The sequence below is a fragment of the Leptonychotes weddellii genome, chromosome 6 (assembly GCF_054177405.1).
Source record: "Leptonychotes weddellii isolate Sample4059 chromosome 6, ASM5417740v2, whole genome shotgun sequence".
Taxonomy (NCBI): Eukaryota; Metazoa; Chordata; class Mammalia; order Carnivora; family Phocidae; genus Leptonychotes; species Leptonychotes weddellii.
In genome coordinates this window covers 112,825,019-112,842,015 of record NC_138374.1, presented here as the reverse complement: position 1 = coordinate 112,842,015, position 16,997 = coordinate 112,825,019, and the positions used below count along the sequence as shown (strand labels likewise).

The 16,997-nt window shown below is 55.4% G+C and overlaps 1 protein-coding gene across 2 annotated transcripts; it reads left to right on the top strand.

Annotated features, from left to right (window-relative positions):
* Positions 1-789: 789 nt before the first annotated feature.
* On the top strand, positions 790-11,950 carry TNNI1 (troponin I1, slow skeletal type). Of its 2 annotated transcripts, XM_081823055.1 has the most exons (8): positions 790-832; positions 4,286-4,324; positions 6,492-6,533; positions 7,176-7,307; positions 7,938-8,027; positions 9,210-9,386; positions 10,326-10,435; positions 11,573-11,950. In XM_081823055.1, exons 4-7 carry the CDS (start codon positions 7,182-7,184, stop codon positions 10,431-10,433), a joined length of 501 nt encoding a protein of 166 aa, XP_081679181.1. In that variant the 5' UTR covers positions 790-832; positions 4,286-4,324; positions 6,492-6,533; positions 7,176-7,181; the 3' UTR covers positions 10,434-10,435; positions 11,573-11,950. The 2 variants fall into 2 exon arrangements, with proteins under 2 accessions (XP_081679181.1, XP_030893585.2); XM_031037725.2 differs by lacking the exons at positions 790-832; positions 4,286-4,324 and adding an exon at positions 4,580-4,993.
* Positions 11,951-16,997: the final 5,047 nt, after the last annotated feature.

The following is a 16,997-nucleotide window of genomic DNA, read 5'->3' as shown; positions in this document are numbered from 1 at the left end:
GGGGAGAAGGTGAGTTAGTCTCACTGAGTTCCAGGCATGGGATGTGGGGTGCCATTTGGAACCCGGGAAACCTAGATTCCCGGAAACCTACTTGGAGGGGGGTACAGAGCATCCACAGACCCTCCCTGAGCATAAAGGTGGACGCTACAGCTACCAGCACCTCAGCTCAGCCCCAGATCACTCCCTGGAGTCGGCCTGCAGCGCTGTTGATGTCACCCCCGAGCCCAGGTATCCTCCTAGGGCACGTGTACCAGAGCCGCATGAGAGCCCCCAAATCCAGTCTCTAGTCCTCTTAGGCTTTTGGAACATGGGCTCAGGAGTCTGATTTCCACATTTCCTTGTGAGAGATGTAGGTCCGAGAGACAGTTCTCCTGCCCCCAGCCCCTGGTGGGCCCCCCAGGCCTCCCGGTGCCCACCTCCCCCCCCCCCCCCCCCCCCGCCCCAGCCAGAGCCCCGGGCTCTGCCCTGGGCCCGACGCTGCTCAGTGCCTCATCTGGTCTGGCTGCTCATTCTCTCCCTTCTTTGGCTTGCGACCCCCTAGGTGGGTGCTGGTTTGACTCAGTCGGTGGCCTCTGTGTGCACAGGATGTGTGTGTCCTCCTGAGCCTGGACACACGTGTCTTCAGGGCATGCCTGCTGTGTGTTCCTCAGCGTGTGTCTGCTCTGTGTGTGTGGGGGGGGGGTGGGGGGGGAGGAGGGGCAGTGGGCCTGTTCTATTTTTACTGGCCAGTTGCTGTGGCCCATAGTTTTCATAGCCTCCCCTCTGCCTGCCCCTCACAGTCTGCGGTCCACAGCGAGACACAGGCCAGCCCAGCTCACAGAGCCTGAACGAGGTAAGTGTCTGCAGCCCAGGACTTTGGATCTAGGTCGAGCCCTGAGAGAGAAACTGGGGCTTGAGTTAGAGGAGACCACCAGGGCGTGGAGATGGAAGAAGACCTGTATCATGCATGGCCTGTACCTTTGGGTTGGCTGAGGGAACAGTTCTAAGATGCTCCCACAGTGTTTTATCCTGTGGAATGACCTCTCTCCTGCAAAACAGTTACTGGAGGTAAAATCCCCACTGCCCATTTTCAGGCTAAGAGCCAGGAGCAGAATTTCCCCCCAGGCTGCTCAAGGGGCCCCGGGGTAGAGCCTGGGGATTATATTATACACCAGGCTGCCCAGCAGGTCCCAGAGGGAGAGGGCGCCTTGAGGCAGGGGGTGGCATTGGGAATCAGAGAGCTGGGCGGCGGAGCTGCGTTGGGAAGTTTAGGAAGAGCCTGGTGAGCAATTAAAGTGGGCGATGGCTGCAGCAGAGGACAAAGAAGGTGCTCTGGTGTGTGGGACTTGGGGGGAGCCTAGTAGACCAGATCCCAGCCCCTGCGGACTGAGGAAACCATCTTGCCTCTTTGTTCTTGGTCTCCGAGGGACGTGCTTGGCTCCCCTTGCACGCCCATCTGTATAGCAGGGCAAGAGTGGGTGAGGGCAGACTGCCAACCCCGCTGTCCACCGCTCCTGGCTCTGAGGAGTAGAAAGTAGTTGGTGGGGGCCTCTAGAGGGAAGGCTGATGGTGACAGCATTTGGGGTTGGGGCATGAGAGTCTCTGAATGCAAAACAGAGGGGAACTTCTATATTGGGATCCATGGCTGGGGGTGGGGTGGGGGCTAAAGGCAGCACCAGACACTGGGTTTGGGAGATTGTCCCACAGCGGTTCTGAGGTTAGGCTTTCCTGCTAAGACCTCAAGACAGGGGTGTGGGGGGTGTAGGAGTACAATGCTTGCTAATGATCAGTCAAAGAGGACTGGGATGCCCTTGAACTTGGGTCCAAGGTCAGGGGGTGGGGAGCAGAGGGAAGAACATGAGCCTAACCAGAAATTTGTGTCCCTGATTATCAGGTGTGCAAAAAGATCAGTTCCTGTCCCTATAGACACACACACACACACCCACACACACACTCAATTACACACAGACACTCATACGCTCAGCCTCAGTCTCCCAGTCTAGTTGATATTCCCAGTCTACCCTGCAGGGCCTCAGGGAAAAGAAAGCCTAGCTCTGAGTCAACCCCTGGCCATCCTTCACTCCCTCCCTCCAGGGGTGGATTTTCTAACTGTCTCCTCTCTTGCTACTTGTGGGGGAGATGGAATGCCGGCCCTCTAACCTCACATTTGCTATCTGCATCCTGACTTCTTATCAGGTTTCTGCTTGTCTTCCACAGGACCTGTCAAGGGGTCCCATCTGGTGGGTATCAAAGCACAGGCTGGGGACCCCTGGGCCTGGCATTTGTCAGGGGGGCAAGCTGGGGGGCAGGCCCTGCAGCTTGGCAGGAGGCCGAGGCTGGCCTGGGCCAGCAGGGCCCCATGCTGGTGACAGTGGGCTCTCTGAGGGAGGCGTGACCATGGCCAAATGCCTGCCAAGGGTGAGGCACATCCCCACTCAGCTGAGACCTGCTGCCCCCTGGGGACTGGCATCACGGCTGGGCAGTGATGACAGACAGACGGACCTGGAGGTGTTTCTTCACCGGCTAGTGTTTCTCTTTGGACTGCCTTGCTAGTCGTCCGAGGAGTGGAGCCCTCAGAATAAACAGCTGGTGATAAAATCTAATTTCAGCCAAATATCTGGGGAATTTATGGATTGGATCCTACCTCTCCCTCTGTGCCCCGGGGTGACAGCTGAGACTCTGGGGTCACACTCCCTTTCCCCCTCTTCCGCCCCAGGCCTCACCCTCCCTAGGTGGCAGAGGCAGAGGTGGGAGGCCCAGAGGGCTTTCTGACAGTTGGGGGGAGATTCAGGACAGGTGGCTGAGCCCCACTCATGGGCTGGGGAAGGAGGCTTCACGGGCACATAGGGAAAGGAGAGAATTAAGGCAGAGACAGGAGGTGGCTCTGGAATGAAATGACTGGTAGCCACTTTACAATTGTCCTTTGGATTCTGCCCTCCCCTGTACCAAACCAGGTTCCTGGGCCAAATTCAAACTCCTGATCCTGTGCTCCATGTCCCCCCCGCCCCGCCCCCGCCCCGCCAAATACACACAACCCAGCTCCAGATTCCTGTCCTGCCTCGCACACTTGCTCCCACCAGAGTTGTCCTTCTTCCCCTGATCTTTTGCACAATCCCCACCCTCTATTAGAATGCTCTTTGTCCAGGCCCAGGCAAGATGGTGAGTTGGGTCTGGCTTTGGAGTATCCCCCTGTGCCGCCTCAAGGACCCCCTTCTTGGCCTGGGTCCCCCAACTGTTGGGACTAAAGGGAGCCCCAGGACAACACAGTCAGGGGACTTCAAACTGTGCTCCACAGCCCGGGGTCTTCACAGAGGGCCACGGGCTCCTACGTACCCCCTTCAGCCTGTGCCGTTTGCTCGGATTGCTTGAATTTGTTTTGCTTCCAAGTAAAATTTGGTTTGAACAAAAGGTTTAAGAGCTTTTTTAAGTGGACGACAATCTATCTCACCTCGATTTTTGCAGAGAAGAAAACTGGCCTGGAGAGGGTTAGGATGAAGATGAGAGTAGAAGGCAGGATTTGCCTCACCTGCTGGCTTCAGCCCCTCCGTGCAGGGCCTCCTCCCCGCCCCACCCCAGGGCTGCCCCTCACACTGCACCCTGGCACAGGACATGGCCCAGCATAGGAATAGCGCCCCCTGGAGTTGTGCCATATGGCAGTTACCTGCATTTCATCTTTGCTCTGTGCCACTCCGCTTTCAGATTCTCCTCTCTCTGAGAACTTCATCCTTGTCCACAGGAGAGACTCTAAACTCAGCCTGTTGTGGAGGGCCCCATGACCTCACTTTTCAAATAGATTTCTATGGATTCCATTCTGTTCCCCATGAGGGTTGGCAAACCTTGCTGGAAAGAGCTTGATAGTAAATGTTTTAGGCTTTGCAGGTCACATAACGTTCTGTTGCATATTCCTTATTTTACAACGCTTTAAGCAACAAAAGGCGGCGGGGGGGGGGGGGGGGGCGGGCAGCGGTGCAGATTTGGCCTGGGGGCTGTAGTTTGCAGATCCCCACCCTACATACCTGTCCAACAGAGCCACTTACAGTTCTTATATTGTTTCTTTGCTTTTCTAAGATTTCTCTCTCTTGTGAGTGAATGAGTGAATGAATGAATGAGTGAATAAACGAAAAAAAGAGAGTATCAGTGCACAAATATTTATCCCATCCCGACCTGTTGGAATCCATTCTGTCTGATTTCTTCCTCCTGTTGTCCGGCTCTCCCAGGCTGGGCGCTGACACAGTCCCAAGGCCCAGCTGGGCTGGGAGGCAGGAGTTACAGCTTTCCCACATTGACGCTTGCTTTGTGCCTCCAGGTGCTGCCCCCCCCGACCACCACCATGCCTGAAGTGTAAGTAGCCCCGTCCCTCGTCCCTCTCTCGGGCTCGGAGGAAGCCAGGCCCTTTGCTGCAGATTTCAGCCCCCTAGGGGAGGCACCATCTGTCCAAGCCCTGAAGCAACTTCCCAGGAGAACAGGTTTTCACAGAAGGAGCAATCCTGAGTACCTAGGTCCCCTGTGCCACCATGTGTCCTCCTAGTCTTTGAGCAGAACCCATGCTCCAGGCTCCCTGGGGAAGACCTTTGTGGCCTCTTACAGAGTTTTTCTCTGCGCAGGCAGGATGAATTGCGTGTGCCGGGCCATGGTCCTGCTTTGGCCCAACAGATGAACAAAGCTTTGGGAACTTGCCCACGAGGCCAGGGACGGGAGCTTTCCCATGCTGGAACCCTATGTTGAGGCTTCCCGGAATCTCCAGCACTCCTCCCCAACTTACAATGGCCAGCATCTCCCAGCAAGAACCTCCAGTAGCCCAGAGGGCCCCTGGAGTTTTATTCTGTTCTGCTGGAACCCTTGAGCTGGTCCCCCTGCCTGATGCCTGATGTCCTTCTGGTATATGGTTGTCACCACACTGCCCCTGCCCGGGCTCATCCACATGGTCCTGCTGTTGCATATGTCATCTGAATTGTTCACACTCTGTCTTTTGCTCTCTCCTCCTGTCTTTCCTGTGGTGGATGCCTGAAGCGAGGTAAGTGGGATGTGGGCTATCTCACCCATTCTTGCTCACTTGTCTAACCCTGAGGGACCATCCTGTTTTTTTGCAGAGTCAGTCCAGTAACAAAGGATCATCATTGGGTTATTCTACCCCTGCCCAATGACCAAACATTGAGAGAGGAGCAAAGAGGTGTCCTTACACTCCCCTCAGGTCTTAGATAACTCTGACCCTGAAACAGTACCGAGAACACAGCGTGTGTCCAGTGCAGGGTTAGGAACCTCAGGGATCGGGCTCTGAACTGGCAAGGGTGGGAATTAGCAGCACTGATGGAGGGGACATTTGGCACAGAGATTCTCAGAATCACATACACCATTTTTCAATAACCATATGAATTTCTCAGTTTTGCTGAGGCTCATATTAAAGTGAGTCGCCACTGATCGATGGTCAAACGAGATGGCCTAGAAGCTCACCAGGTGGTGGGGAAACAACATTGCAAAGAAACATTTGCCGTGGGTACATGACAGGGTGTAAACCGTGAGTGGTGATGACCATAGCAACAGGCCATTTCTCCCACAAGCACACTAACCTGAAATGTAGCCCAGCCTTCGCTTTAGGAGAGGAAAGGACAGACAAACCATTCTGAACAGTCAGGTTAGAAGTCACACATTCCATCCATGAAATATGAAGCCCCTTTTCTCCCTTAAAGCCTGCTCACTTCTGCTCTCCCAGCACACAGCACAGTACCAGTAGATAGCCGCACTCTGGCAGCAACCACAATCGACGACCTATGGTCAAGAAGAGATACAAGTGCTCAGAAAGCCTCACAACCTCATTAGTTAGAGGTTGAACAGCCCTCCTTACCGTCACCTCCCCTGGAGTTGGGGGGATGCTGCCGCAAGCTAAGACTTTTATTAGAACATACCTAGTTGGCAAGAATATATCAAGTATTTTTAATAAGAAGAGAAAACAATATTTTTATAGCTGAGAAAGATTAATATGGATGGTGTTGACATTAAAAAAAGTTGTGATGTCTAAAAAGATACACTTCTTGATGTGTGAAATTCACAGCTTGTTTCTGGACACGACAGATCATCAACGTATTGGTATATTACTATCCAGAGCGCTAAGCAGGTGCATCTGTTTCATGCTTTTCAAAGGATTTGCACGTCCATGATGTCATTCTGTCTGTAATAATCCTGTGAACTGAGGAAGGTGGGTCTCAGCATCCTTATTTATAGATGAGGAAGGAGGTGCCCACAGAGGTCACATGACCCACACAGGATCCCACCAGCACTAGTAGCAGGATTGAAAGTGAGGGCTTCAGCCTCTAGGTCAGGGTCAAGGTCACTGACTACAGCATTCCTTGAATTTGAGGGGTTAAATCACAAAGATGAGGGGCCTTTTAAGGGACCCTATGGCAAGGATTCTGGGTAATCATGGTGAACCTGGCAGGCACGCATGCTGGCCTAGACCAGATTTTCAGTTCTGCTGCCTCTATCTCACCACCTGTCTCTCCCCTTCTCACCCTCAGAGAAAGCCCAAGATCACGGCCTCCCGCAAACTCTTGCTGAAGGTGAGGCTTTGGGCTGGCTCTGGGGGGACATCCAGTGGGAGACAGAGGGGATGCGGTGCAGACTCTGCGGGGGTGTGGAGGGTCGGGGGAGGGTGAAGACGAAGGAGGCCAAAGTGAGGATGATGATGAGGGAGGCCGGCCATTGCCTGGAGCCGGGTGGTCAGCGAGTAGAAACCTGAAACTAGGGAGACCTGGCTCCTGCCCGGGTTCTTGAGGGGAGGCAGTGACCAGCTTCAGGGTGGTAATCCACTGGTGGCGGCCGGAGGGCCTTGCTTTATCTTGGCCAGAGTTTCTCTCTTTGGAGCTCTGTGGGCCAAAACACGCCAGAAGTGGGTACGAGGAGGACTGTGAGGGAAAACAGCTCCAGGGTCCGAGAGATGCTGTGTGTGGTGGCTCAGTGTTTGTTCTTCCCTGGCCCTGCCTGTAGGCAGCACACACATCTGCAGGCCTCGGGACCGGCTCATTCACACGCTCCTAGGGCTGCCTGGTCGGGGCCCTGACCAGTGCGAGAGGACTTGTTGCTTGTAGGGCCAGCGGCAAGAGCCGGCTCCAGCCCGGGGTCCTCCTCCCCTCATGCCCTGATGCTGGGTGGGGAGCACGAGAGCCCTGGGCTCCTGGCTCAGCAGGCTCTGTCCTGTCCAGAGCCTGATGCTGGCCAAGGCCAAGGAGTGCTGGGAGCAGGAGCACGAGGAGCGGGAGGCTGAGAAGGTGCGCTATCTGGCCGAGCGCATCCCCACGCTGCAGACCCGTGGCCTGTCCCTCAGTGCCCTGCAGGTGAGTCTGCGGGGCTGACCCCAGGGCCTAGGTGGCAGGAGCCTGCACTAATACCGGAGCTCTGGGCTCTGTTCCTTTTCAAGGGGCTCTTCCCTTACACGGTCCCATGTCACCGCATAGGCCCCTGGGAGGTGGTGCTGGTAGATTCCATTTCGCAAGTGCGGGGAGGGAGCCTCAGGACTTGTCTGTCCTTTCCCTACAAATAGGTTTTTAATGTTTGAAAAACACTGATAACTGTTTCAATGCCAGCGACTGCAGAGAAAAGAGACTGGAAAGAAATACACCAAAATGTCACCAGGGGTCACCTCCCACTGGTGGCATCACTTGTTATTTGTAGTTTATTCTTTTTGTTTCATACCTAGCTTTCACATTTTCTGCAACTCGCTTATATTATTTTTATCGTAAGAAAACTTTTTAAAGAAAACAATGACATTCCGAAAGGAAAACAAAGGGCTTATGCAGGGAGCTATCAGCAGCCATGAACCTCAGAGAGAAGGGGTGTATCCGCTCCTTTCCAGAATGCAGGTTTTGCAAAGGCACTGGGCAAAGAGGCAGGAAAGGGAGTCTGCGGTCCAGACGACTCCTCTCTCCTCTTTTCTGTTCCTGCCTGATTAACCTGGCTTCCCCCAGGACCTGTGCCGGGACCTGCACGCCAAGGTGGAGGTGGTGGATGAGGAGAGATACGACATTGAGGCCAAATGCCTCCACAACACCAGGGAGGTGAGCTGGCAGGAGGGGAGGGCACGGCTAGCACAGGCTAGGTGCATGGTGGGGCGATGGGCAGGGGGGCCGGGACGTGGGCACTGATGCTGCAGCTGCCGACTAGGTCCCCCTCCTTCTGCAGGGTTTCACAAGTGGCCACTTGGGAAGCTCTGGTCCCTCCACTCCAGCCCCCTAGGGCTGGAGATGGGCAGAGAGAGGATAACCACACAGATGAAAAACACAAACTTCCTCTCAACCTGCCACAGGGGCTCTTCACCTCTTTGTTCACCCACACAAACAATCACATGCTAGTTAATAACATCTTCCCTTTGTGAATGGCTTTCATGTGCATTACATCCTTTGATCCTCCCTACACGCGTGTGGATAAAGGAGGTGTTATTACCTGCACTTTACAAATGGGGATGCTGAGGTTCAGAGAGGCTGAGAACTTTGGTCCGGGTCGCACAGTGGTGGTTGTGGGAGCAGGGCTGGTCGCTGCCCCCCACTGCGGTGCTCAGCGCTCCCTCGGCGAGGGGCGTGGGAGCGGGAGCTCCATGCTGACCCTGCTCCCATGTGGTGGGGCAGAACATGGAGGGCAGAACCCCTGGCTGCTCTCGTGGGCTGCTCCTGGGTGCTTGTTCAAGCAGGGAGGAGGGGAGGGGGCGGGATCAGAGACCACTCTGTTCCTTCCCATTTCTCCCCGGAAGGAATGATGATTTGTGGCATCATGAATCTTCCCAGAATTCCCTCCAGAGATAGCACCCTAGAAATTTTATCCACCCCACTGGACTTAGGCTGTGCTCTCAATGAACTGCTTTGAAGGCTCACCGGGAGGGACTAGTTAGAAGCAGGAATGGGGCCCCAGGAATAGGAGGAAGCAGCCCCACACTCCAAAGAGGGCTTTCAAGCCAGACTTGTGCTGAGTTTGGCGGGGCTGCCCCATCTACTCACGTAACCATGACAGAGATGGCTAATGGGCTTTATCTGTCCATTTACTCATTCATTCATTTATCAACAAACACGTTGTGGCTATTCTGAAAGTGATGGGGGGGTCTGAGTGTCCCAGAGGGTCTGGCCTGGAAGCTGGAGAATGAATGTGGGGTGTAGCTTTGGCTGGGACCCCAGAAGTCTGAGATCCTCAGGAAGGGTGCTCTGGGGGTGCTCCCTCTCCCGTGAACCCCTGCTCCTTCTCACCTGCAGATTAAGGACCTGAAGCTGAAGGTGCTGGACCTCCGTGGGAAATTCAAGCGTCCACCACTGCGTCGGGTCCGGGTCTCAGCTGACGCCATGCTCCGGGCTCTACTGGGCTCCAAGCACAAGGTGTCTATGGATCTGCGGGCCAACCTGAAGTCAGTGAAGAAGGAAGACACAGAGAAGGTGAGGACTCCTCTTCTCAGAACCTTTCACCCCCTGTCCTATCACCTGTCACTCTGTCACATAGCCTCAGGCAGGGGCTCCTGTTGGAGGCCAGACAGACTGCTAGAACATTCTAGAACCCTCTGGGAGACCAGTGATGAAGTCTTGTGATTCTGTTTTGGGAGAAAGAAGACTTGCTCCCTTCCCTCAGGCTGCTCTCAATCTGAGAAGGAAACCAGGACCTAGAGGAAGCCAGACCAAGCAATAAAGTAGAAACTGCACCCAGTGTGAAGAGAATGTAGAGTTGGGGTGACCAGGGAGATAGTGCCTTCTGTCACTACTGGGGAAAAGAAGACAGCAGGTCATTGTGGTCATAGGACACACGAGCACAGACATTAGAGAACTGAGTTCAATCACTCATTCAGCAACAAATCACTCAAAGCTGATTGAACTCAATATATGTGCTCAGAATGGATGGGCTCTAGAAGGAACATGAATGAAAGACATGGTCTCTGGCCCAGAGAACTTCATAAAGAGAAGAGATGGCAGGTAGTATGCGGGTAAAATGGAAAACGAGCCAGTTTAGGGAGGAGGTAGGCTTCTTAGAAGAGGTGGCCTTGAAGCACCAGACCAGGAGGTTGGCGTGGGTCTGGAGGCAAGGCTGGGCTGTGGTTCACTGGGGTGGGAACTGACCCCGGCATCCCACTGCGATCATCCAGAACTCCCAGCCGACACAGCTTCCTTCTTCTAGTGGAGCCTTAGCTTGTCCAGTGTCTACCCCAAATGTGTCCTTGGGCCTCCCCAGTTGGGCAGGGGTGTTGGGATTTCCTCTTTTCGAAGAGGCTGACTTTCCCCTCACCTAGTTGCTCTTGTGCCTGGGGGCCCTCCAGCCTGCTCAGTCTCTGACATGTGTGTGTGTGTGTGTGTGTGTGTGTGTTTGTGTGTGTGGCCCCCCAATAGGAACGGCCCGTGGAGGTGGGTGACTGGAGGAAGAACGTGGAGGCCATGTCTGGGATGGAAGGCCGGAAGAAGATGTTTGATGCCGCCAAGTCTCCAACCTCACAGTAGAGGTACCTAGAGGGCGCCTGGGTGGCTCAGTTGGTTAAGTGACTGCCTTCGGCTCAGGTCATGATCCTGGAGTCCCTGGATCGAGTCCCGCATCGGGCTCCCTGCTCGGCAGGGAGTCTGCTTCTCCCTCTGACCCTCCCCCTTCTCATGTGCTCTCTCTCAAATAAATAAATAAAAATCTTTAAAAAAAAAAAAAAAAAAAGAGGTACTTAGAGACCAGCTCCCTTTTTCTGGGGCCCACCAGAATCTAACAGATAATAGGGGCTCCAGGACGATGGCCGGTGGGTCAGGCCCAGTGTGGTGCATTGATGGGGGTCAGCTCTGGTCAGCTTGGTCCTGGCTCCAGCCCCTGGAGACCTTGGGCGCATCATTTTTGCTTTGGGACACTTTTTGTTCCCCTCGTCTATAAAACTGGAGGCTGTATCAGATCAGTGTTCTCCAAGTGTGGTCCTCGGTCCAGGAGTATCAGTTCCACCAGCAAATGATCTGGCTTCACCCGTGAGCCCTTGAATCGGCAACTCGGTGGGTGGGTGGGGGGAGGCGGGGCGGGGACAGCCCTCCGGGTGATTCTCCCGCAAGACCTTGAGAGCCACTGGGTTGGATGATCCCTGAAGGCCCTCCAGCTCTGACTTTCTCAAAGTCTAAGCTTTTAAAAACACCTCCTGGTAAAGTACCCCAAACTCAGAGTCCCTGGTCCCAGGGTGTTCCATTCAGAGAAGACAAGACCAGCCCTTCTCTGAGGAAATTGCTGGAGAAAGCAGCAAAGCGAGGCTGCATAAAAGCCCCACGGGAGTGCTGAGGGGCTGTGCAACAGGACAGGGGTCTGGCGCGTAGCCCTGGTACAGGAGGAAGAGATGGGCAAGTGTTAGCAGATACAGGAGAAGGGTGCGTTGTAAGGCTGAGGTGGGACTTAACCAGCCGCGGTGGAGGAGCCACAGTGTGGACAGCCGTGGTAGGGGTTCCGAAAGGGAGGGGAGGGAGCCCGGGTCCTGGGCTGAGAGGTTGAGTCTTCATAGGAGCCCCTCTGGATGATGGTCCAGCCCGGGGTGGGGGGGGCGGGTGCTAGGGGTGAGAAGTCCCAGAACTGTATGTCCCACGGGGAAATCGGTAAGATGGCTTCTGCCTCTTTGTCCCTACAGGCCGGCTTGCTGCGCTGTGCTCTGGGCTTCCGTTTGCGCTCCTCCCTCCAACCTGGCTCACCTACCTCTCTGCATCCCACCCTGCCTTTCTGGAGCCTCCCATCCTGTTCCCACTTCTCCCCTCCAGCCTGAGTGCCCTCCTCTGGAACTGGGATTCAACAGACACCCAAGAGGACAGAGAGCAGTGTCTGAAGACCTCATCCTGGCAGGGTGGAGACCCCGGCCAGCCGTGGTGTAGCCAAGCTGAGGAGGAAGAGGTGTGAGAGCACCTTCCCTCTGGCCCCTTGCCACATCCCTCCACTACTTCTGTGACATGTAGAGTGCCCCCAGGTATCACAGCTTTTCCATTAAAAACCAGGGTCCTGGTCATTTCTGTAACTCTGGCTGTGAGTGCTCAGGAGAAAGAGACAGGGAATCTGGAGAGATGGGTGTGCTGGGCTCCAGGCGGGAGCTCGGGGTCAGAATGGAGGTCTAAGGAATTGGCAGCCGTCTGCTAAGGCCCCTCTGGGACCCATTCTGCTCAGTCCCAGTGACATCACACAGCACCCCCTCACAACCCAGGATGCTCAGATTACCGAAGCCCTACCCTCTGCAATAGCCCCAGCCCCTCCTAATGATTCCAGCCATCAAGATGGGCCTCTCCATTCGAGCCCCTTGTCCTGCTTGATTTCACAGTTCCCTTTCTCCGCAAACCTGGATCACCTCCCGCTGGTAGCTGCTGGATGTTCCTGACTTTTCTGGACTGAGAGGTCAGGGTGCTTTCAGGCCCTCACCTGGTCCTACAGGCACAGGGCGGGAGTTAATCCGCACCCTGGCCCAGGGGGTGGGGACACCTTGCAGTTCTATGTCTTGCCACGAGGTGGCGCCTTTCCCCCATCGCAGCCCCAGGGGGCCTCCTGTCCTGACCCCTGCTCGCTCCACCCTCATGCACCCTCCTCCCAGTCATTTTCTCTTCACACTCCTGGACTGGTCATATCCTCCAGGTCACATCCTCCAGATCCACTGTCCTCGAGGTGGGCCGGCCAGTGATCTGTCCTCTAGGTCTGGTTCTTCCTCCATCCCACTGATACCTGGACCCAAAGCATAGTGAGGGGTGCGAGCCTGCTGGGGTGGAATGGGGGGAGGGGCAGCCTCCCTCCCTGCCCTCCCACATACCGAGGAGAGTGGCTTCTCTGGAGCAGAGACCAAAGTTCTGGGAAGAGCAGAGCCTGGCTTTTCAGGGCAGTGTCCTGGCGACTCCTGAACTAAGCCTACAAAACCGGGGCCCTTTGACTTTTAACCACCTCAGCACTGGTCCCAGGAGAGGCTGAGCTGCCTGAGGAGTCCCCCTTCCTCCCGCCCTGTGACTCCCTGTTCTGCCCTCTGCTCCCAGTGTATTATTTGCCATAAATACGAGAAGCTGGGTACAAAGGGCAGTGCCGGCTACTCCCTGGGGCAGGGTCTAGCAGCCAGGGCTGCTCAGCCCATCGGCCCCTGCAGGGACCAGCAACTTGGGATGGGGTAGGCGAGGCAGCTCTCTACCCGGGGTCCTTGCTACAAACAGCCCAGGAGGCAGAAGGGCAGTTGTGTGCAAAGAGAACAGCTCCTACCGTACACAGAAACCCTTAGGCACAAACACACCCAGTCTCTCTCATACACACACATGCAAAGCTGGAGAACCTGATGGGGCCAGTCCGCGCCACAGAGGATGGGGTTGGGCTTCATGCCCAGGCAGCCACAGAAACCCACCCTGCCCTGCCTCACAGAGCTCCTCCCGGCTGGCCTGGGTCCAAAGCATGGTCTCCTTGCTCTGTCTCTGCTCAGCCCTTGGAGAGAGCCTGGCCCCAAGTTCCAGAGCCAAATCTCAGTTCTGCCAGTCAACTATTAACCTGGGGCCCTGGCAGACTGGGGTCTCCACCCTGTCCTACAAAAGCCGGAGACCAGCCCCAGGCCTGACTCAAAACAAACACCCGGGTGCAGAAAGCCTGCGGGGCCAACTCAACACACCCAAGGCAAGGGCCCTCTGGGAAAGTGCCATGGCCCGGCCCGTGTGGAGGCTTTCTGGAGGTCATCGTCTGGTCCCTCTTGCTTCCCAGCAGGGCTAGAACCAATCCATCTCCTGGGAGAGCGGAGCAAGGGCAAAGGGGCAAAACGCTTCCTGAGAGTGAAGACCATGGGAACTGAGTGGGTGAGGGAGGAGGTAGGCTCTGTCACAGGGCTGCTTTGCGGGGAAGAGCAACCTCTGGGAGGGGGCTCCTAGTAGAGTCGTAGCTGTGAACAGGGCCTGGGTGGGAGGCATGGTATCTGGAGAGCCATGAGTCTACTCCCTTTCACCACGGAGGGCCAACACTGGACGGGATACAGGGGGAGCTGAGCTGGGAGCTGGGCCTCCCACTAAAAACACCTCCCATTGAGTATATGCCGGGCGCCACTCTACACATCTTCACATTTCACCTTCACGATGCCCCTCTGAGAAAGGGGCACAGAGAGGTTAACGCCTGCCCTCCCATGGTCACACAGCAAGTGCATGGAGGTGCCAAGGTTTGACCCAGGCAGTCAGAGTCCATATGCTTACTCACTATTTTAGTAATAATAAAAATGATGCTCAATGCTTTATCAGAATTATATCATTACATTCTCACAAAATGCTAAGAAGTAGACACTCTTTTTTTTAAAGATGTATTTATTTATTTGAGAGAGAGAGAGCAGAAGGAGGGGCAGAGGGAGAGGGGAAAGAGAGATAGAGAGAGAATCCCCAGGCAGATTCCCCGCTCAGTGCAGAGCCCAACTGGGGGGGAGGGGGCTCAGTCCCAGGACCCTGAGATCATGCATGGCCTGAGCCGAAAGCAAGAGTCAGCCACTCAGTGGACTGAGCCACCCAGGTACTCCAATACTCTTTTTTTTTTTTTTTTTAAGATTTTATTTATTTATTTGACAGAGAGAGAGATAGCGAGAGCAGGAACACAAGCAGGGGGAGTGGGAGAGGGAGAAGCAGGCTTCCCGCCGAGCAGGGAGCCCGATGCGGGGACTCGATCCCAGGACCCTGGGATCACGACCTGAGCCGAAGGCAGACGCCTAACGACTGAGCCACCCAGGCGCCCCGGTACTCCAATACTCTTATCTTGGATTGCAGGTTGAGGACCTGGAGGCTGGGAGAGGTGAATTAATCCACCTGGAGCTGTAGGGTTTGAGAGCTGCACACCAGCACTTGGAACCTAGGTCAGCCTAGGTTTTCTGCCACAGGGAACCCAACCAACCACTTTCCAGAAGGGACACAGCTGGGGGTCAGGAGCCCTGCATATGCACCTGAGGAATTCCAATATCCCCACCGAAAGGGAAAACCTTCAAATGAGATGCAAATGCCACCCAACTGAGCAAAGGAGAGGTCTTCCTCCAACACCAGGGCCAGAACTGGGGGTGGAGGGACGGAGGATTTTTTGGGATGCCTGTGGCAAAGCTGAGTAAGTATCTCTTGTGCAGCTGGAGATGGATCTGGTGCTCCTCCCGCCTTGGTAGGAATGACCAGGGCAAAATGCCCCCTGCTACCACCCCTGCCTGTCCCAGAGCCCTCAGGACGCCCGCAGCTGCCTCTCCCTCCCCATGAAGTCCCTGTCTCCATGGGGGGCGGGAGGCTGGGCCCCTGTCTGTCTGGAGCCCACCCCCAGCAGGGCGATCAGGGCAGGCCCAGTGTCCAGGGCTGCTGGGACTAAAGGGCCTGCGGAGGAAGGGAGCTGAGTTAAACATTAGCCCCAGAGGCCCCCCACGAGGTGAGTCAGACTCCCCGCAGGGATCTGGGCTGGGCAGCCAGGGGGGCAGTTTCATTCCAGGTGGGTGATCAAGCTACTGAAAACTGGGACAGGTTGCTGGGACCCGTGCAGATGGCAGGTCCTCTCCTGACCACATCGGGGCTCTCGCCTCAAAAACCCCCGAAGCTTGCCGGCCGAGGCTCCTTCACTGGAGCTGAGGAACAAGGGTATCCCCTTACTCCCAAGACACAATCCTAAGCTGGCCTGTGGGTCCCCTGAGGCTGAGAAGAGTGAGTCCCTGTAGCCCCGGGGCCCTGGCACCGGAGAACTATGGTCAATGTCTGCAGGCCCAGAGAGGGAAAGTGATTTGTTGAAGGTCACAGATATAATTGGGATGAAAACATGGGTCCTTGGACCCCCAGTCTCCTGAAAAAACTGGATGTGGGTAGAGTTTTGGTATCCCAGCCAGAGGCAGAGGTCCAGTGACCTGAGCAGGTGGCCCACCTCTGGGCCGGCCCAGCACGCATCTGGCCCTAGTGCCAGCAAGTACCCCCTCACTGGTCCGCACAGACCGGGCGAGGCCGCCCTCTACTCCAGGTCTGAGAGAGAAGTATGGCCTCATCTGGGGGCCGGGTGTTCCAACCTAGGAGCCCCTGGGGGAGGGGATGTGTGTGTGTGCGTGTGTGTGCGTGCGTGTGAATGCTCGCGGCTGTCCATCTGAAGGTGAGCCTGGTGTGTGTGCACACACAGCAGGCAGTGTCTTGCCTGTCCCCGGTGGGGCGGATGCCGGTGTGTCCCTTGTACGGGTGCTTCCCAGACACAACTCTCCTGATTCGCTAGCTCTTTGTGACCCACGTTTCAACGGCTGCACGATGGGCAAGCGAGGGCTGCTGTGGTGGAAGTTTCCATAAAGCTTAATGTACTCAGTGACAAGGGCTCTCCTTTGTTCTAAAATTATGCATGCCTTAATGTTATGATTTTAGTACTAACATATTCTTTACTTATGGAGTGGGAGCAGGGTAGGTAGTCATTGTTTTTTAATGTTCATACTTTGCAAAATAAAATGGTATCAACACCATTTGGGTATTCATATATTTTTTTAAAGGAGCGGCAGATGGAGGGAGAAGCAGGCTTCCCGCTGAGCAGGGAGCCGGACGGGGGGGCTCCATCCCACGACCCTGGGATCATGACCTGAGCCGAAGGCAGCTGCTTAACTGACTGAGCCACCCAGGCGCCCCAGGGTATTCATATTTAAAACATATTATTCGTTAGTAAAAACCCAAAGCCAGGGAACCACCACCCTCGGTTTTTGAGGGTATGAGTGTGATTACCTCATTTGTTTTCTGCCTTCCCCTAGAGTGGTCTGGCATGGCATGTGCTCAGTGGGTATATATGAATGGGAATAAACCTGAAATGTCAGGGTGTGATTTACAAACCTGCTGGTCTGGGGCCAGGGATCCCCCTGGATCCCCACTCTGGCCTCTTTGGAGAAGGAGAGGACGACCTATGAGCTATGTAGATAAGGGTAGGGGGTGGGGGTTCCAGAGCCTGACGTCAGTTCTGGGAGGAGAGAGATGCCCCCCTTCCCCCACTGCTGGCTGGGAAGTCCTGAAAACTGCCTTTGACCATGGAATTCCCCATGTGAAAAGCCCTATCTCCGTGGATTGTCCTTGGAGGAAGTGACCAGCACACGCTTGTGG